Source organism: Mastomys coucha, unplaced genomic scaffold, assembly GCF_008632895.1.
Source record: "Mastomys coucha isolate ucsf_1 unplaced genomic scaffold, UCSF_Mcou_1 pScaffold22, whole genome shotgun sequence".
Lineage (NCBI taxonomy): Eukaryota > Metazoa > Chordata > Mammalia > Rodentia > Muridae > Mastomys > Mastomys coucha.
In genome coordinates, this window is record NW_022196905.1 from 261,699,667 (window position 1) to 261,720,035 (window position 20,369).

At 48.7% G+C, this 20,369-nt stretch overlaps 1 protein-coding gene across 1 annotated transcript; it reads left to right on the forward strand.

Moving 5' to 3' along the window:
• On the forward strand, positions 1-15,801 carry Dpep1 (dipeptidase 1). Its single transcript, XM_031337399.1, has 11 exons — positions 1-523; positions 7,954-8,111; positions 12,763-12,895; positions 13,099-13,231; positions 13,347-13,497; positions 13,670-13,739; positions 13,959-14,135; positions 14,219-14,303; positions 14,379-14,454; positions 14,628-14,763; positions 14,844-15,801. Exons 2-11 carry the CDS (start codon positions 8,008-8,010, stop codon positions 15,009-15,011), a joined length of 1,233 nt encoding a protein of 410 aa, XP_031193259.1. The 5' UTR covers positions 1-523; positions 7,954-8,007; the 3' UTR covers positions 15,012-15,801.
• The last annotated feature ends 4,568 nt before the right edge of the window (positions 15,802-20,369 follow it).

A 20,369-nucleotide genomic window follows, 5' to 3' on the forward strand; every position in this document is an offset into this window, starting at 1 on the left:
GGGAGTGATAAGGAGGTCAGAAGATGGAAGAAAATATGTGACTCCAAATCCCAAGGCCACCCCAGGACATTGAGCTCAGCAGAATGAACCCAAGAGTGTATACATACTTTGAGACCACAGCCTAGACTCCTCTTCTGGCTTCCTAATTCAGTAGTTAGCCCGGCGAATAACTCAGTTAACTCGATGCCCCTGTGCCATGACCTCTGAGGTGGAGAGCTCAGGTTACTGGCTGTGGCCCCAAAGGCCTATCGCCCTCTAGACTTTTGACGCAGAGACCGGGACCCCACAGGATGCTCTGCATTACTGAGGGCTTGCGTGCCTTTCGGAGACGAGGAACAGCTGACACGTGTGATACATTAGTCCTGTCTGCTCTCCTTGGCACTCTGTGGAGCCCCGGGGAGTTTCCCTTTTAAAGAGGTGGCCCTTCAAAGCTGGAGGACTCAGGAGCAAGGCTGTGCATCTCTCTGGGTTTCAGCCGCAGGACTGAAGCCACATTCGCACCCCTGACCTGCGTGCGCTCGTGGTGAGTGTTGGGGTGCTGGGAAGTAGCAGTGGGTGGAGGCCAAGCGGTAATGAGGGACAGAAAGCCCTTTCCATTTCTGGGTAGAAAACATCCTGTGAGCAGGGGAAACTTACAGATAGACCGTGAGCAGTGTCTACATGTGGAGAATTGACGTCGAGCAACACCTTGAAGGAAGAGGCTCTGCAAGGCGAGAGCACTCAGATGATAGACATGGAGGGGGGCTTAGTAGCCCTAGGCAGAACAAAAGTGTTCCCTCTGGATGTCCAGTCTGGTGTGGGGGTGGGTGAAGATGGAGCTAAAAGCTGGACCCTTTTTTTTTGTTGTTGTTTTGTTTTGTTTTTCGAGACAGGGTTTCTCTGTATAGCCCTGGCTGTCCTAGAACTCACTCTGTAGACCAGGCTGTCCTCGAACTCAGAAATCCGCCTGTCTCTGCCTCCCACGTGCTGGGATTAAAAGCGTGCGCCACCACCGCCCAGCTTGGACCCTTTTTACTAATGCAGCCAGGGCATGCAAAGCTGGGGTAATAAATGAGAAAGACGACCCCATGGAGCAGAAAACTAGGAGCTATATGGGACTCATAGACAGGAGGAGGAGAGGTATGAAGACATTACACCTGAGGATGGACTAGAGGTGACAGACGGCATGGCCCCTGAGGAACTAGGCTTGGGGGACTGAGGGCAGGGCGAGGGCTTGGCTATTGGTCCTGAAAGTCTGGTGGTCTGTGGGATCTCTGTGCAGATTGCAGCCTGGTATACAGCTGGGAGACAGGCTGGTCTGCTGTGCCACCGGTGGGTGACCCAGTGACATAGCCGGGGAAAAGGCATAGGGATAGATGATGCACAGGTTACCACGCCACACACAGCCTCACCAGAAACTTAACTGGGGGTCCTACGTTCGAGACCCCACGAGTAGTCATATGAAACTGAAGGCAGTATTGTAGGCACCCAAGAGGACATAGAACTGGGTGGTACCCGAGTGGCTGGGTGCATCCACCCCTGGGATCCACACAGGTAAGTGTGGCAGGAGCCATATGGAGAGTGTATGTCCTGACAGATGATAGGCCTATGTGGGTACATGGGTAGCTGTCTATAGTTGTCTAGGCATCTGAGTATCTGCTTAATATGTATGGAAAAGTCCACACATGTATTCAGAAACATGTCCACACATTTGGAACTCTTTCTTTGGGTATGCCCAAGTGTTTCTGTCTATGGTGATCCATGTGAAAGTGTGGGACCCAGGCAGTTCTGTGTCTGCAGGGGTACCTCTGTACAGAGAATCACACTTAGATATGGCTTTGTATGTTTATACATATCTACTGAAGATGGTGTTTATGAGGGAGTATATGTGTTACGTGTAGATTTATAAGCATGCGCGTGGAGTATGTTTGTGTTTTTACTGTGTGGGGGTGCCACCCCCACCCATGTGTTGAGATATCCCTGTGTTTGGACATGTGCTGTGATCTGTGTTATGGAGGACATGAGGTCATAGATCTGAGGTCTTTGTGCTGCTGTGCAGTTGTCTCTACTGCCCCATGGCTGGCTGGTGGCAGGACCATGGTCAAGTTAGCCCATCTGGGTCTCGAGTTACAAGAGGCAGCCTAGAGGCAGCTTCCTAAGGTCCCGCATCACAAGGAGGCTTGGTACAAGGATCTGTGATAAGTTCTGGCTAGTGGTCCATTCCAGGGTCTTCTGTGTCAGGACTTGGTAACTCTAGGCCCATAGAGGCACCCTGCTCAATGTAGCACATTTTTAGGGGGTTGGGATATGGTTTACTGATTGCTTCATGGCATCCTCTCTGACTCTGGTTGGAATTGAAGGGCACTATTTAGGTAGCATATGTTTATTTTTACTGTGTTCTTTCTGCTTTTGGCAAGTAAGCATGTTTTTCTAATGAGTAACACCATCCTATACATAGAACAAAGGGATATGGTTCAAGGCCAACTGTTAGTTTGAAAGCAATACTTGAGGGCTGGTGAGATGGCTCAGCGGGTAAGAGCACCGACTGCTCTTCTGAGTTCAAATCCCAGCAATCACATGGTGACTCACAACCACCCGTAATGAGATCTGACGCCCTCTTCTTATGTATGTCTTAAGATAGTTATTATTATTATTTATAATAATAAATAAATCCTTGGGCAGGGTGAGCAAGGACTGAGCAAGTGGGGTCTACCAGCTGACCGGAGCAAGCAGGGTTAAATGAAGCGAGCAGAGGTCCTAAAAGTCAATTCCCAACAGCCAGATGAAGGTTCACAACTATCTGTACAGCTACAGTGTGTATTCATATGCATAAAATAAATAAATCTTAATTAAAAAAAGAAAGCAATACTTGAGGCCAGTGTTGGGTATGGATCTCTTGAGAAGCAATCACCAAGGCAGGCAGAAAGCAGTGTCTGAAACACACACATGCATGCGCGCACACGCACAAACACACACACACATCAAATAAAAATGTAAGAGGGAAAAAAGCTGGCTGACCCAATGAAGCCTGGCTTCTGGCCTGCCACTGTCTATGCACCGCTGTTAGCCCCTCAGTGGGGCCATGTCAACATCACATGGTGTCAAGTACACTCCAAAGGGGCACCCTGTAGAGAGTGTTTGCAAAAGGGCTAAAGGGAGGCTCCCTAACCTAACAGAGATGTCCCAGACAGTGGATTCTGGAAATACCCAGGAGGAGATTTGAGAGAGACCCAGAGAGGATTATAACCTAGTCAAGGCAGGAGGAAAGCACTGAGAGACACCCCTGAGACAGAAATCTTCCAGAATGAGAAGAACTTTTCTCAACAGTGCTTCCGGTTCACTTGGAGAGCCCTGCTGTTGGAGCAAGCTCCTTTTGTTGCATGTCAGCCCTACTTCCAGTTCCACACAGCCCAGCCCTGCCCACTTAGCTGCTGCTCCTCTCTACCCTTAAACATCAGGTAGAGGTGTGGCAGGACTGCTGGTCCTGGGATGCAGTCAGTGCCATGGAAAGTCCGGAAACAGGGAAAACAGAGGCTGGAGTCCACTCAGCGAACCAAAGGGAACAAAAGAAAATAGTGTTGCTGCAGAGGGATGTGGCTTTCGCAAGCAAAGCAAAGTGCCAAGGGGAGAACAAGAAGCCAGTCTTGGGAAGCTGAATATATAATTTCTGAAATAAAACATGAAGACAAAGAGAGGAAGTCACCCAGGGACATAGAAAAAGAAAACACACACACACACAAAAACGCATGCATGCACACAACACGCAGAAATGCACACCTACACACACACACACACACACACACACACACACACAAGAAACTCGCACTTATGATCATGCACACCTGAAATGAGGCAAGGCATGGGGTGTGAGCCTAGGTAGTAAGAGTATTAAAAGTTCAAGGCCAGCCTAGGCACCCCCTCAAAATGAAAAGTAGGGTGTGGGAAAATAGTTCAGAGGTAAAATACTTGCCACAGAGGCATGAGGACCTGAGTTTGATCCCTGGCACTCACGTAATAGCTGTATGGGAGAGGCCGAGATAGGCAGATCCCCAGAGCTCATGGGCCAGCCAATCTAGCTAAATCCGTAAATCCTGGGTTCCAAAGAGAGATCCTGTCTCCCAAACCCTGTTCCCCAGAAACAACACCAAAGGTGGTCCTCTAGCTTAGTGTGCACAAAGCTAGGGTCCAACTCCACGCATTCCAAAAACAAAGTAGCCTTGTGTGCTAGCCCACTTGCTACACGTGTGTACCTGTACATACAAGCACACACCTACCTATACATAGACACACCCACAAGATAAGTGAAGTAGACTGGGACAGGCAGAGGGGGCAAATAAGAACATAGCATTGGATATGTATGTGTGAAAATGTCCATAAAACGGGGAGCTAGAGATGAGCCCTAACTGGCAGAGTCTTTTCTATTCTCCCTTCCACTTACAACCAGGTGTATCCCACAGCAGGCAGCAGGAGGCCAGAAGGTCATAAGTTCAAGGTTACACTCAGCTAGTAAGTTGGAGGATGCATGAGACCCCTGCCTTAAAAAAAAAAAAAAAAAGGGTGGGGCGCTCATGGCGAATGCCTTTAATCCCAGCACTTGGGAGGCAGAGGCAGGAGGATTTCTGCCAGGCAGGAGGATTTCGAGGCCAGCCTGGTCTACAGAGTGAGTTCCAGAACAGCCAGGGCTACACAGAGAAACCCTGTCTCAAAAAACAAACAAACAAACAACAAAAAAAAAAAGAACTCAATGTCAGACATGTATGTCATTCACTGAGAAATCACAGAACTGTCACCAGGAGGAGGCTACCCTCCCCGGAAAAGAAAAAACATGCCGTCTGCAAAGAACTTGGATAATAAAATACTATGATTTTATGATTATTATTTATATTTTGGCTGACCCAACGTTGTTCCCGTCAACAACTCAAGTGAGACAGACTTTGGAGCCTTCTAGTTCATGGGAAAATGGTTTACAGCCCAGAACTGCACATCCAGCAAACAGTTGACCTGGTGCGAAAGCTGAATAGACATATTGCAGGCTTGCAAAAGCTCAGAAATGCAGTCCCTGCACACCCACTGCCAGAGGATGTTGTGAGGACTTGTCCTAATGGAGTATGAGGATAAGCCAAGAAGGAGGAACAGTTAAAGTACAGATAATAAGTGGAAGCCTTAGGCTCCAAGCTGGCAGCCAGGGATCCTGGAGGAGGCGAAGCAGATGAGAGTGCCTGGGAGGGAGGAGGCTGTAGTACCTGGAGCCTGAGAGAGAATGTGATAACGCCACCCAGTGGGAGGTCCTGGGCCCACTGGAAGTTCAGAACTACCAGGAAGACACAGGTTTTTTTGTTTTGTTTTGTTTTGTTTTGTTTTTCGAGACAGAGTTTCTCTGTATAGTCCTGGCTGTCCTAGAAGTCACTCTGTAGACCAGGCTGGCCTCAAACTCAGAAATCCTCCTGCCTCTGCCTCCCAAGTGCTGGGATTAAAGGCGTGCGCCACCACGGCCTGGCAAGACACAGGTTTTAAAGACAAGGTTTTACTCTGCAGCCCAGGCTAGCCTCAAATGTACCATTCTCCTGCCTCAGCCTCCCAAGTGCAGGATTACAGACGCTATATGGATGAGCAGGACAATGTCTAGTTTCATGAAACCCTCTCTAAAAGGCTCAGTTCTGAATCCTCTGACTCAGTGCTTCTCAGCATGTGAGTCATGACCCCTTTGTGGGTCAAATGACCCTTTCACGGGGGTCACATATCAGATAGCCTGCACATCAGGTATGTGCAACATGATTCATAACAGTAGCAAAACTACAGTTATGAAGTAGCAATAAAAAATAGTTTTATTTTTTAAAACTATTGGGGTCACCACACCATGAGGGACTGTATTTAAAGGGTCACAGAATTAGGAAGGTTGACTTTGCCTACTTAAAAAAAGAAGGCAACATAAGGACTTCTCAATTTCAGAGAAGATGAGGGTGAGCAATGTGAGCAGCTCTTAACATCCCGGATTGACCTACCTACAGTTGATGAAGCGGGACGCGAACTTGGAAGCTCCCAGGCACACCATTTTGCTTTTGTGTTTTCTGCATCTGAAGCAGAAACTGAACCCTAGCTTGATGCATTCTAGGCAAACGCTGCAACACTGAGCTCCAATCCCTAGCTCCTTTAGGGCTTTTTAACTAGTACAAAGATAACAGAAGACATTTTTAAAGTAGTTTTTAACAATCCAAGCTGGGTGTGGTGGTGGATTTATACAATCCTGGCACTTGGATCACAGGGGAAGAGGCAGATCCCTGAGTTCAAGGCCAGCCTGGTCTACAAAATAAAGTTTCAAGATCACACTGAGAAACCCTGTCTGAAAAAAAAAATTGCAAAATTGTAAACAGGCAAGATAAAAACCACAAGAAAAAATATAAGAAGAGGGAACAGATGAACCCAGAGTGTGCTGCTCCTAAAGGGATGTTGTGGAGCAAGATTTAGGCACTAAGGATTCTGGGAGGGACACAGGATTATGTAAGGCTGCTAAACAAGGAGAGAAAACACTACTAAAGGAGTAACAAAGAAGTAACTTGTTGAGGATGGATACTGATTTAAAAGCTGTAGTGAAAGCAGCAGGGTGGGGGGCTGGAGAGATGGCTCAGCACTGACTGCTCTTCTAAAGGTCCTGAGTTCAAATCCCAGCAGCCACATGGTGGCTCACAAACATCCGAGATCTGACGCTCTCTGCTGGTATGTCTGAAGATAGCTACAGTGTACGCACATATAATAATAAATAAATCTTTGAAGAAAAAAAAAAGCAGGCAGGTGTGGCGGCCATGCCTGTAAGCTCAGCTCTTGGGGGCTGTGGCGGCCATGCCTGTAAGCTCAGCTCTTGGGGGCTGTGGCGGCCATGCCTGTAAGCTCAGCTCTTGGGGGCTGTGATGGCCATGCCTGTAAGCTCAGCTCTTGGGGGCTGTGGTGGCCATGCCTGTAAGCTCAGCTCTTGGGGGATGTGGTGGCCATGCCTGTAAGCTTAGTTCTTAGTGTGGCGAAGGCAGCAGGATAACTACAAGTTCCAGTCCAGTCTGGGTTACAATGTATCTCAGACAGTATCCAACCCCGAAGTGGCAAGTTCTTTCCTGTCTTCCTCTTCCACCCCAACAGCCTTAAAACACCGACACAGATTGCTTTACAAACCCAGGGAAAGTGGCAGCTGACAGAGTAGAACAGGGGGCCTCCGTGGCCCTCTTGTCTGCAACAACAGGTCACAGGGATAAATGTCTATGGTTACCTGACCCAGATACCACAGAGATACAAGGACAGTCAGTGGCTCTTCCTGGGACTCAGGATTCTTGGGGCCTCTTTGCCAGGCGCAATGGAAAGCAGGGAAGATGACACATATGTGTCTTTTCTCCACTGGTGAGGTATGCTGATGGCTGCTACCTGACCCAGTCTCCCCAGCAATCGATGACATGCTCTCAGCAGAAGGGAAAGTCAGGCTCAGGGGCTCAGGCACCTGCCAAGGAAATATAGCTGACTAAGACCTTTCTTTTCAGGGTCAGGAGGAAAGAGAGGCCTTGGTGCCTTGGAGACGGGTAGGCACCTGGAGGACACTTATTAGATGTTGTAATCCTGGCCTGTCAGAATTCAGGACCTTACAGTGACCTGGACCCTAAAGGGCAGGTCTTCATAAAGGAACCAAGCTTCCAGGGGCAGATGTGCTGGCTAGCCAGATAATAAGCCAACTGCCTTGCGCTAGCCCCTCTGGGTCTGTCTCAGGGTCTAGAATCCCAGTTTCTTTCTAAGCTTCTACCTTAACACAGCAACACCCGGTCTGGGGTCATCTATGCTACCTATCCTGAAAGGGAATGGAGTAGTTACTCATTGAACACTGGAAGTTGTAAACAGGGCTCACAGTCTTAATTACCTGGAACAAAGGCCCCTGTCCTTTCTCCTGACAGGCACAGCAGTTCCATCTGGCCCTTAGACAACTTTTTTTTCTGTGCCTAGGCCAGCACGGAGGTGCCAAGGCAGCTGTAGAAGCAGACTCCTGGGGACCCTGAAATGGTGACCATCTGGTGGTTCTGGTCTCTGCTGGCCATCTGTGCTTCAGACTCATTCCGGGACCAGGCAGTGAACATCATGAGAACCACACCAGTCATCGATGGGTGAGTGACTACCTATGGAGATGCCTGCAAGGGTCAGGTAATTCCCCCACCCCTGGCTGAACCATGGTTTTTTGTCTTCTTCTGGCCCCAACTTCTCAGTGGTACAGGAAAGGAGGTAGTGTCCTGGTCCCCTAAATCCGAAGGCTCACGAAGCTCAGAGTTTGGCTGCATCTGGGGGATTCTGAGGTTTCCTGACTCTCTAGTCATATGTCTGAGGGAGGGATCCAAGTCCCCTCCCTGGATCCCAGCTGAAAAGCTGAGGTGAGGGTGGCTTTACACCAGGAAGTTCCTCTTGAGCATCCTTCGGGCTTTCCTCCAATCTCATGCCCAACTCAGTGCCAAATGTACCAGAGTCTCTCTCCTTTCTTCGAGAAGATCCCTCAGCACGTGGGAGTGTTGTACATGTCCATCCCAAAGTGTCCCATCCCTCTGATGTCCCTGGAGTACCTAAAGACCTCTTGCCAGCTCCTTGCCAGCCAGCGGCCAGAGCATGATCACTCTACAGCTAGCTGTCACTTCCGCCTACCCTGCATGCCAATCACTTGCCCATTCTGTCATTCCTCTAATGGATCTCCCACCAGCACCCTTGATCCTTGAGGCATATAGACTCTAGAACTGCAGTTAGACTTGGCAGAGATGGCTTTGTTGCTTCTTTGGGAGACAGGAATCCCATTTTGTCTGCCCATAGAGAGAGATGAGGAGCGAGGTGGGCAGGGTGGCTCCAAGTATGACAGGGCCCCCTGAGGTATCTGGGGCCCCTTTCAAGTGTTCTACCCCTCCCCAGCACCTACAATGGGGATGAGTTTCCTAGACTGGCAGTAAGTGTCCTCGGGCTAAAGAGTAAAGTCCTTTTCCTGGAAGCTGCCTAGCCCTGCCACAGAGAGCTGGCAAGGCTGGCCAGCCCAAACCCATTCATTTATCCATTCAGTAAGTGTATCATGAGAAATCTGTGCCAGGTGCAATGTGGGTGGGGCTAGGGAGGGAGGACAGTCAATTCAGCCCATTCCCTGGCTTTCTTCTGGGAGGGACGTTCCCATTGCCAGAGACTGAAGCTTGTATCCTTTTGCTGAGCGATGGATTGAGTACCAGCGATGGAGGGGCACGTTCCCTGAGCTTTCCAAAGGAAAGTCCTAGATTGACTGGCTTTGGAATAGTCATTACTGGGAGTGGATGGGGTGAAGGAGAGCTGATGAGTGTCAGGTGACCTGCAACATGGATGTCACAGACCTGAGTCAACTATCACGTGATGCCGGGCATCCTTGCTTCCCCTTGTAACCCCGCCACGGGGGAAGCTGAGGCTAAGGGGTCACTGAGGCTTGAGGCCAGCCTGGATCTCGTAGTGACCTCAAGTTCCATCTAGGATAATAGAAAGGCCCCAACTCTAGGCACAGTGGTGCATGCCTTTAATCCCAGCACTTGAGAAGCTGGGGCAGGTGGATCTCTGTGAGTTTGAGGCCAGCCAGCCTGGTCTACATAGTGAGTTTCAAGTCAGCCAGAGCCACATAGTGAGATCATGTCTCAAAAAAAACCAAAAAAAAACAAAAAAAACCCACAAACACAAGCACAAACCAGGGGTTGGAGAGGGGCTCAGGGCTTAAGAGTAGTTGTTGCTCTTGGAGAAGACCGGGCCTGCTGGTGCTGGTGCTGGTGCTGGTGCTGGTGCTGGTGCTTCTTCTTCTTCTTCTTCTTCTTCTTCTTCTTCTTCTTCTTCTTCTCCTTCTTCTTCTTCTTCTTCTTCTTCCATTTAAAGAAATATTTACTTATTCATTTAATGTATATGAGTACACTGTTGCTGTCTTCAGATGTACCAAAAGAGGGCATCAGATCTCATTACAGATGGTTGATAGCCATCATGTGGTTGCTAGGACTTGAACTCAGGACCTTTGAAAGAGCAGTCAGTGCTCTTAACTGCTGAGCCCCCCTTTTTTTATTTTTTTGTTTTGTTTTGTTTTTTTCAAGACAAGATTTCTCAGTGTAGTCCTAGCTGTTCTGGAACTCACTTTTAGACCAGGTTGGTCTCAAACTCACAGAGATCCACGTGCCTCTGCCTCCCGAGGGCTGGGATTAAAGGTGTGCACCAACACCACCCAATTCAGGGTTCAGTTCTTTTTTCTTTTTAAAGATTTATTTATTTATTATATGTAAGTACACTGTAGCTGTCTTCAGACACACCAGAAGAGGACGTCAGATCTCATTGCATATGGTTGTGAGCCACCATGTGGTTGCTAGGATTTGAACTCGGGACTTTGGAAGAGCAGTCAGTGCTTTTAACCACTGAGCCATCTCTCCAGCCCCCAGGGTTCAGTTCTTAATATCCACATAGTAGCTTACAGACATCTATAAATTCAGTTCCAGGGGATCCAATACTGTCTTCTTATCTCTGTGGGTACAAGGCACACACACACACGGTATACACACACATACATATGTGTACATACATATGTGTAGGCAAAAAGTAAAATACACACATAAAATTAAATGAATAAATCTAAAAAAAAATAAAAAATAAACCACAAACAAACAGACTGAGCCTGGTGACATGAACCTGTAATCTCAGCATGTGGAAGGTGGAGGCTAGCAGATCACAGCAAATTTTAGGCCAGTTTGGGCTACATAGAGATTTTTAGGACACCTGGAACTGCAATAGTAAGGCCCTGTCCCAAAAGAAACCAACCCTCAAAAGAAAAACAAAAACTATGTGTTTCATAATGACATTTGGGAAAGGGGCTGTGTGCCTCAGTGAGGCTCTATGATATTGCCTAGTGTTTAAGTTAGGGTTTTACTGCCATGAACAGACACCATGACCAAGGCAAGTCTTATAAAGACAACATATATTTGGGGCCAGCTTACAGGTTCAGAGGTTAAGTCCATTATCATCAAGGTGGGAGCATGGCAGCATCCAGGCAGGCATGATGCAGAAAGAGCTGAGAGTTCTACATCTTCATCTGAAGGCTGCTAGTGGAAGACTAACTTTCAGGCAGCTAGGTAGGATAAGGGTTTTATAGCCAACACCCACAGTGACACACTCACTCCAACAAGGCCACACTCACCCCAACAGGGCCACACCTCCTAATAGTGCCACTCCCTGAGCCGAGCATATAGAAACCATCCCACCTAGCAACACATAGCTGTCCTGTTTTTGTGGAAGCTCACACAGGTATAAAATCATCTAATGATGCATTTTAGTGAGCAGATCCAAATGACTACATCAACAGTAACTTATTTACCTTATTAATGCACTCTCCGGGGAAGATACCCCATGTCACAGATGAGGAAACAGGGGTAACAAATGGGAACTGGGATTAGAGATGGAAAGTGGACAATGGGGGCAAAGCCAGAGCTTGGGAAGGGAGACGGTCTCTGCTCACCTTACAGGGCCCTTGAGGCCCCACTTAACACAAGCTACAGCCCTAGGACTGGTAGTACATTGTGGGTGCCTCCTCTGCAGAGTGCAGATCCATGGCAAGAGTTCTTCTGGGCCGGGCAGTGGTGGCGCATGCCTTTGATCCCAGCACTTGGGAGGCAGAGGCAGGCAGATTTCTGAGTTCGAGGCCAGCCTGGTCTATCTACAGAGTGAGTTCCAGGACAGCCAGGGCTACACAGAGAAACCCTGTCTTGAAAACCCAAATAAATAAATAAATAAATAAATAAATAAATAAATAAATAAATAAGAGTTCTGCTGGGCCTGAGCCTGTAGTCTTAGAATAAGCTTGCCCTGGCTGCTCCTGGAGCATCTGCTGGAGTCCAGCGACAGGTCAGGCTCTGTAGCAGCATAGGCAGAGGTGATAGATAGATAGATAGATAGATAGATAGATAGATAGATAGATAGATAGATAGATAGATAGATAAAAAGCCCTCCTATCAGCTACTAGCTCAGGGGCTAGCTCCTGACACTCTCTTTCCTCCATGAAAGCACTGACTCCCTTGGGACCTCAAAACTCAGAGGATCAAAGCCCTTTGGAATCAGAGAGTAACTGGCCAAAGGTGAGCCTGGGTCTGCCATAGGAGCAGAGTCAAAGAGTCTGAGTGTTCAGAAGGGTGAGAGCCAAGCTACTCCCTGCAGGCCCTGGCTGTCCCTTCAAGGGGCAAACTTAGTCCTTGAACTGAAAGTGGCATATTCCAATCTGGTACCTACAAGGATGCCCTGCCCTGCCTCAGGAGGTTTTACTGCAGAGCAGGGACCTACCCTTTCTTCCTACCTGGCTGTGGGATGAGGCATAAGAAGGTATACCTAGCCAGGCAGTGGTGGTGCACGCCTTTAATCCCAGCACTTGGGAGGCAGAGGCAGGTGGATTTCCAAGTTTGAGGCCAAGCCTGGTCTTACAGAGTGAGTTCCAGGACAGTCAGGGCTACACAGAGAAACCCTGTCTCAAGAAAAATAAAAAAGAAACAAAAACAAAAACAACAAAAAAGAAGGTATACCTAGCCATACTCAGCTCATGGCCACTTGGCCTGGGGCACAATTAGGAATTTCAGCTGTGTGCAGGTATGTTCAAGTTAGAGGCAGTCCACTTCTGAGGCCTGCAGGTTAGTCTTGAGCTGTGGGAGTCTGAAGTGGAGAAGGGCAGCCTGCGAGCCAGCTGGTTGAGAAGCCTACAGGCCCAAGCCGACTTCCTAATCCACCTTGGACCCCTTCTTGCTTCCCCTACAGGCACAATGACTTGCCTTGGCAACTGCTGTCTTTGTTCAACAACCAGCTGCAGAAACCAGAGGCCAACTTGAACACGCTACTCAAAACCCACACCAACATCCCCAAACTGAAGGCTGGCTTTGTGGGAGGCCAGGTACATCCTCTAGTTTCCCATTTGCTCTCTGCTGGGATCTCCCTTATATTCCCTGTGGGACTGGTTAGGTATGGCCTGCCTTAAAGAAGCAAGCCTCGGGGAACTGGGGGATTTGGGAGGCCAAGAGAGAAGACCCCTGTGTACACTGGGGTAGGCTCAAGTATCAGTGGTCTGGGCTGTCAGCTCTTCCCCTCGACCCCCAGTTCTGGTCCGCATACATGCCTTGTGACACCCAAAACAAAGATGCCGTGAAAAGAATACTGGAACAGATCGATGTCATACACCGCATGTGCCAACTATATCCTGAGACCTTCATGTGTGTCACCAATAGTTCAGGTAGTGTCCCACCAAGGCCCCGATGTCTTCCTGCCAGACCCGGTCTTTAGTAGAGGGTGGGACTTTGAAGCCTGAAGGTCCAGTGCCAACCCTCTCTCTGCTCTGTTTTCTGTAGACATCCTACAGGCTTTCCAGAAGGGGAAAGTGGCCAGTCTGATCGGCGTGGAAGGTGGCCACTTAATTGACAGCAGCCTCGGTGTCTTGCGGACACTCTACCATCTGGGCATGCGGTACCTGACCCTCACCCACAATTGCAACACGCCCTGGTAAGGAATCCCCGTGAAAACCCTGTGATATGGTCAGAAAAGGAAACCAATGACCTGTTATTCCCAGAACCCTGACCTCTCATGAGCTTCAGACCAGGCCTTATTATCTGGGCAGGTGAGGGTGGGGTGAGATTATTGCCCTGTTCCCAGACACATGTGTATCTCTCTTCAGGGCTGACAACTGGCTAGTGGACAAAGGAGATGACGAGGCTGAGAGCCATGGACTGTCACCCTTTGGGAAGGTGAGAGGAAAGGATTACAGCCCTTAGAGGATGGGATAGAGTGTCACACCTCAATGGACTTTGGTTTCCTCCTCAGTTCCATGGAGTCTGCTGGAACCCCTGAGCATTCAGAATGCTGAATCATGGGTACAAGGCATAATTAGCAACTAGTGCTGCCTTTCCCATGCGTCAAATTCAGAATGTCTGTGAAGTGTATCCATTCCTATCCCCTGCCCCCAGCGTGTGCTGAATGAGATGAACCGCCTGGGTGTCATGATTGACTTGTCCCACGTGTCTGTGGCCACCATGAAGGATGCTCTGCAGCTATCCAAGGCACCGGTCATCTTCAGCCACTCCTCTGCCTACAGCCTGTGTCCAAGCGGGCGGAACGTACCTGATGACATACTGCAGCTGGTGGTAAGGAATCGAGACGTGAAGGGGACCTCCCTTGCCTCCTGGGGATCCTCTCTAACTTTCACCTCCAAACCCCCTCTGAGCAGAAGAACACAAGCAGTCTGGTGATGGTGAACTTCTACAGCAACTTTGTGTCCTGTTCAGACAGTGCCACCTTGTCCCAAGTGGCTGGTAAGTGGGTAGGACCATAGAGTGGCCAAGTAAGGGACAGACTTGCTTAGGACTCACATCTGCTACTCCCTACAGACCACCTGGACTACATCAAGAAGGTGGCAGGCGCTGGGGCTGTGGGCCTTGGAGGAGATTATGATGGTGTTACCAAGTAAGAGTGACATCTTGTTCTATGATGGAGTTATGATCCTATTTATGTGTCCTGATGGGACAGGGGACGGAAAGCGTGTCTTGAGTACAGTGCAGGACATTTCACTCTTTGGGTTCTCACGGACCTGGAGACTGGCCCGTCGGCAAAGCCCATTCCTCTTTGTCTTGGCCTAGGCTTCCTGTGGGATTGGAGGATGTTTCTAAGTACCCAGACCTGATAGCGGAGCTTCTCAGGAGGAACTGGACAGAGACCGAGGTCAGAGGCGTGCTAGCTGACAACCTGGTGCGGGTCTTCTCTCAAGTGGAACTGGTAAGGAGAGAGTGGCCATCTGGGTTTCCTGTCCTTCCCCCACCCACAGGGCAGGCTGCCTAACTCAGGTCTGTCTCCAGGTAAGCAATAACATGCAAGCTCCTGAGGAAGAGCCTATCGCCCTGGGTGAGCTGGATGGCTCCTGCAGGACACACTATGGATACTCAGAGGCCCCCAGCATCCACTTGCAGACAGGGGTCCTGGTGGCCTCTCTGGCTTCCCTGCTCTTCAGTCTGCATCTTCTGTGACAGCTGAAGGACCAGAACCTCCTCCAGTGCTCTCAGAGTTCAGGGAAGACTGGACAAGCCCAGGGTCCCTGTTGTCCATGCAAAACCACACCCTTTCCTGAATAAGCAGTGTGCTTACCTGGGGGACATCTCAAGACACAGGCATGCAATAAACACAATGAGCCTTTAAGTGCTGAGTAGGTATGCTGTATCTCAGCCCTGAAAGGTTTTTCTGAGCATCTGGAGAGCAGATGCTGAGAACAGCCCTGTGTGAACAAGACATGGGAGCACCCGAGTTCTTGGAGGGGAGGCCTAGAAGGAACCCAGAGGTCTGCAAAGGGTCTCACATGAGCACTGGCTAGTTTGAAAAATCATGGTCCATGTTACAGTGGCTACCTTTCCACCTCACTATGCATGTACCACATGCACATGATCCCCTCCCACAACACACATTGACTCATGTGCACAAACATAGACACATATATATCATACATGGGCACGTGTACTCTGACGAATACCATATGAGAGTCACACATATCTATCTGGGTTCTGTAGTCCTGGGAAGGGACCCAGGTAATCTGAATCTGGTCCAGCCTTGAAGGATGGGATCCAGATAGGACGGGTGCCTGGACTCTGGGGGGTGTCTCACACAGCTAACAGCAGGTCTTTCCAGATTCATAGGGCAGAGGTTGTCTCCTATGTCCTACCTAGCATGGTTGTTAGTATGAAACAGGGCACCAGGCCTTCCAGTGAGGACATTCAAGGATGAGTCTTGTGAATAAACTTGTGAGAGACAGCATTCACCTGAATGGCCATTGACCCCTTTGTGGTTCATGCTGCTGAGATGCTCCTCATGGACATGGGCAAGGACTCCTTTGTTGAGAGCCTGTCCCTAGGTACCCCACAAAGGGTGCAAGGTATAAAAGCCCGTGGACATATATCCCTTCCAGATCTGCCTTCTGAAGATCTGAAAAGTGGGTAGAGGATAGCTACAGCCCGTGGGGCTGACCACAGCGACATCCCTGCCTGGCTTTGATTGTTTGAGACAGGCTCTCATGTACCCCAGGTAATCCTCCACAGATGATCATCTTCTGATCTTCCTGCCCCAGCCTCCAAATGCTGCCATTGCAGGTACAGACCGCCTCCCTTGGCTTATATGGTGCTGAGGATCAAACCTGGGACTCTGTGCATGCTAGGCAAGCATGCTACCAACTCACGCCAGCCCCAGGTTGGTTTTGAGAGTCCCAGGCTACTCATTTGCCCATGCCATGAAGAAACAAAAGGACAGGGGCCTGCATAACCCCAGGTCTGTGGGTATTAGCACAGAACAAGACTCGGTCCTATCCCTGTGTCTGTCAGAACATAGTTCACTAAATAGCGTCCTTCTTAGTCTGGTGATGTCTTGAGGAACACCCTCTGACTGTTTAGTATCCATTTATAAGGGGGAAATGTTTAGGAAAGGTTTCTGTGCTCATTGTCTAGCCAAAGCAGTGGGAAAGCTCCCTCTGGTGTATTTCCAGTACATGACACCCCATTTTGCCAACTTGGAAGTAAAGGGGCAGAAGTCCTAAAACAATCCTAGGCCCTAGTGTCAGGGACTGAGGTGCCTGAGATCAAGCTCAGGCTATATAGCAAGACCCTGTCTCAAGATTTCTAGTTGCCAGCGGGGCTGGAGCAAGTGGGGCCGGAGTGAGCGGGCCTGGAGCAAGCAGAGGCCCTGAGTTCAATTCCCAGCAGCTACATGATGGCTCACGGCCATCTGTATAGCTACAGTGTACTCATAGACATAAAATAAAATAAAGTAAAATAAATCTTTAAAAAAAAAGATTTCTAGTTGCCTAACTTCTTTTTTGTTGTTGTTGAGTCAGGGTTTCATGTTACTAAGGGTGGCCCCAACTCCATGTGCAGCCAAGGATGACTTTGGATGCCTGATAACTAGGTAAAATCACATGATAGCACCCACTGAGGAGACACATCTCGCCTGGTTCTGCAGAGTCCCTGCTGCTTGACGAAGCTCTGTTCACATATCCCCTTTGCCCTACTTTGGGTCACCGTCTCTCTTTTTATTTTAAAATGGTGGGCCTGGCTGTGGTAGCACACACCTTTGATTCCAGCACTGGGGAGGCAGAGGCAAGTGGATCTCTGTGAGTTGAAGTCAGACAGCTAGGCTTATGTAGAGAAACCCAGTCGCAAAACAAACAAAAACTGTGTGTACATGTACGTGTACGAGTACGTGTGTATGTGCGTGTGTGTGCATGTGTGTATGTGTGTGTAAGCATGGGTACAACCACACAGAGGACGTTTGACAGTTGGTTCTTTTCTCCTATGTATCCTTCTAAAGCATCCAGGCCTCAACAGGGCACTGGAGGTCAAGGATTCTGCAGAAGGCTTCACACACGTGGGGGAGAAGTTAGAATTCACCCCATGGATCTAATCCTGGTGAACAGGGAAATAATCTGGATTTTTCTCGATTTGTCTAACACAGATGAATAAGGCAGCCCTCTGACCTATGAGGACCATACGGGAGGTCACTGGAAGGCATCTGAGGCAAGCAGAAAGGTTCTAAGTCAGGCAGATCTCTTGGAAGGTTGAGTTATTTCACACATTCCCCCAAAAGATCAAATGTGTTGTGAGAGCCACCCATAATGCAAATGAACCTACCAGAACTACACAGCCACCTTGAACACTATAAACACACACGCACGTACACACACACACGCGCGCGCACACACACACACACACGCGCGCGCACACACACACACACACACACACACACACACACACACCTGTTAACTAGATGTAGTTAGTAAGTTTGTCCCTGACCACTCCCTGGAGGCCTTGAACTTGCTAGGCAAGTGCTCTACCACTGAGCGAAACTTCCCCAAACCCTAGTAAGTCAGTCTGAAACTACTTTGGGTACAAAGCACAGCAGAGTCCAATCTCCAGAAAGGAAAGGTAGATGTGAAAGCTAGTTTTCACATTGGAAGACAGTAAGTAAGCAAGGTGTGTGTGGTACCCACATATAACCTGAACCCCTTGGGAGACCAGAGTGGGAGGACCTGGATTTCAAGGCCATCTTGGGCTACATAGTGACATCTCATTCTTAAATTCTTTGTAGACTAATTTTTGTGTAGAGGTATTTTGCCTATGCGTCTTGCACCATGTATGTGTGCCTAGTGCCCACAAAGGTCAAAAGACTGTGTCAGATACCCTGGAACTGGAGTTATAGATGGCTATAATGCACGCTGGGAACTGAACCCAGGTCTTCTAGAGGCACAGCTACTGCACTTACCTGCTGAGTCACCTCTCTCCACCCTGAGATCTCTTTAAAAAAAAAAAAAAAAGTAGCAGGAAATGGTGCTCATACCTATAATCCTAGCTCCAGGAATCTGAACCAGGATCACTGCCAGCCTGAGGCAGTCAGAGAACTCTGCTTCCTAAGTAGACAAACAGAGGAAGGAAGGGAGGAAGAAAGGAAGGAAGGAAGGGAGGGAGGAAGGAAGAAGTTTCAAATAGTTGGGTCTCTGATACCAGTAGGCAGATCTCTATGGTTTCAAGTTCAACTCACTATATAGTAAGTTCCAGGACAGCCAGAGCTACATACAAAGACCCTGTTTCAAAATATACTTTGAGCTAGGCAGTGGTGGTGCATACTTTTTTTTAAAAAGATTTATTTTAGTTTATTTACTTTATGTGTACACTGTAGCTGTACAGATGGCGTGAGCTATCATGTGTGTGGCTGCTGGGAACTGAACTCAGGACCTCTGCCAGCCACCCTCGCTCCGGCGTAATTCACTGTAGCTGTCTTCAGATGTACCAGAAGAGGGCGTCAGATCTCATTACAGGCAGTTGTGAGCAACCATGTGGTTGCTGGGATCCAAACTCAGGACCATTGGAAGAGCAGTCAGTGCTCTTACCTACTGAGCCATCTATCCAGCCCCGGTGGTGCATACTTTTAAGATGTATTTATTTACTTTATTTTATTTATGAGTACACTGTGGTTGTCTTCAGACACACCAGAAGAGAGCATTGGATCCCATTACAGATGGTTGTGAGCCACTATGTGGAACTGAACTCAGGAACTCTGGAAGAGCAGTCAGTGCTCTTAACCACTGAACCATCTCTCCAGTCCAAAATGTATAGTCCAGCTGGCCTCGAACTTGTGATCCTCCTGCCTCTGCCTCCTTCAGCAAATTCTACAGGTGTGTGCTACCACAACCAGAGCTGGTGCACACTTTTAATGCCAGCACCCAAGAGGCAGTCAGGTGGATCTCTGTGAGTTCGAGACCAGCCTGGTCTAGTGAAATCCAGGATAGCCAGGGCTACACAGAGAAACCCTGTCTCAAAAGCAATAACAAAAAAGGTACAAGGAAGGAAGGAAGGGGGTGGCTAGGCTGGCTCTCATAGTGCTCATACACGGCCCTAATATCATCAGAGGGGTACAGACATGCATTTTGTGAGCAAGCCATCTTTCTTGGAAGCATGAGTTTCTCTGGTGTGGATGTATATGTGTTTATAGCTCAGGGGTTAACATCTGTGTTTCTCAATCATTTCATGATTTTTAGATCGTTTTAACTTAAGTATTTAATGTATACAGGCGGGTGTTCTTCCTGCATGTATGTCTGAAGAGGACTTCAGATCCCATGGTACTGCAGTTATAGATGATTGTGAGCCACCATGTAGTAGTAGGAATTGAACTCAGGACCTCTGCAAGAGCAGCCAGTGCTCTGAACCTCCGAGCCACATCTCCACCTTTTGAGATAAGGTCTCAACTGAATCTGGACCTCTTGGATTCAGACTAAATAGCCTACCAGCCTGTGAACTCCAGAGATCTACCCGTCTCTAACTCTCTAATACCAGAGTTACTCCAGTCCTGGCTTTTAAACATGCGTTCTCAGGATTCAAACTCAGGTCTTCCTGTTTGTACAGCAAGCACTTTGCCAAAGGATTCACGCACACACACCCAGCAAGGCCTATTGTCTCAGCACTTTTAAGATGTATTAAAAGTTCCCCTCTCAAATGAGTCAGGGATGACCAGGTTCCAAGGCAGAGAAGCCAAGAGAAACCCTGTACCCTGCAGTGCAGATGAAGCTGGGAAGCAGGATGTGTTGAAACCAGAGTAGGCTGAAGGACTCAGAAGCAAAAAAGCATCATCTTGGGCTGGAGAGATGGCTCAGCAATTAAGAGCACCGACTATTCTTCCAGAGGTCCTCTTTCACCCACGCCTCCCCTTTCCCTCCACCCCAAAACAAGGCCTCCAGGGACACAACCCCCTCCCTATTTCTGACTTCATCTTGAGGTGAGGCACTGGATCATTCACATGGGGTGCAGCCTACAGTTCATAACCCTGCCCAGGACACCAAAGCAAAGTCTGAGACA

Coding starts and splice junctions, on each gene's coding strand:
- Dpep1 (XM_031337399.1), top strand. CDS start 8,008: ATGGTGACCATCTGGTGGTTCTGGTCTCTGCTGGCCATCTGTGCTTCA. Junction 12,896..13,098: donor CTGGCTTTGTGGGAGGCCAG/GTACATCCTCTA, acceptor CTCGACCCCCAG/TTCTGGTCCGCATACATGCC. Junction 14,136..14,218: donor ATGACATACTGCAGCTGGTG/GTAAGGAATCGA, acceptor CCCTCTGAGCAG/AAGAACACAAGCAGTCTGGT.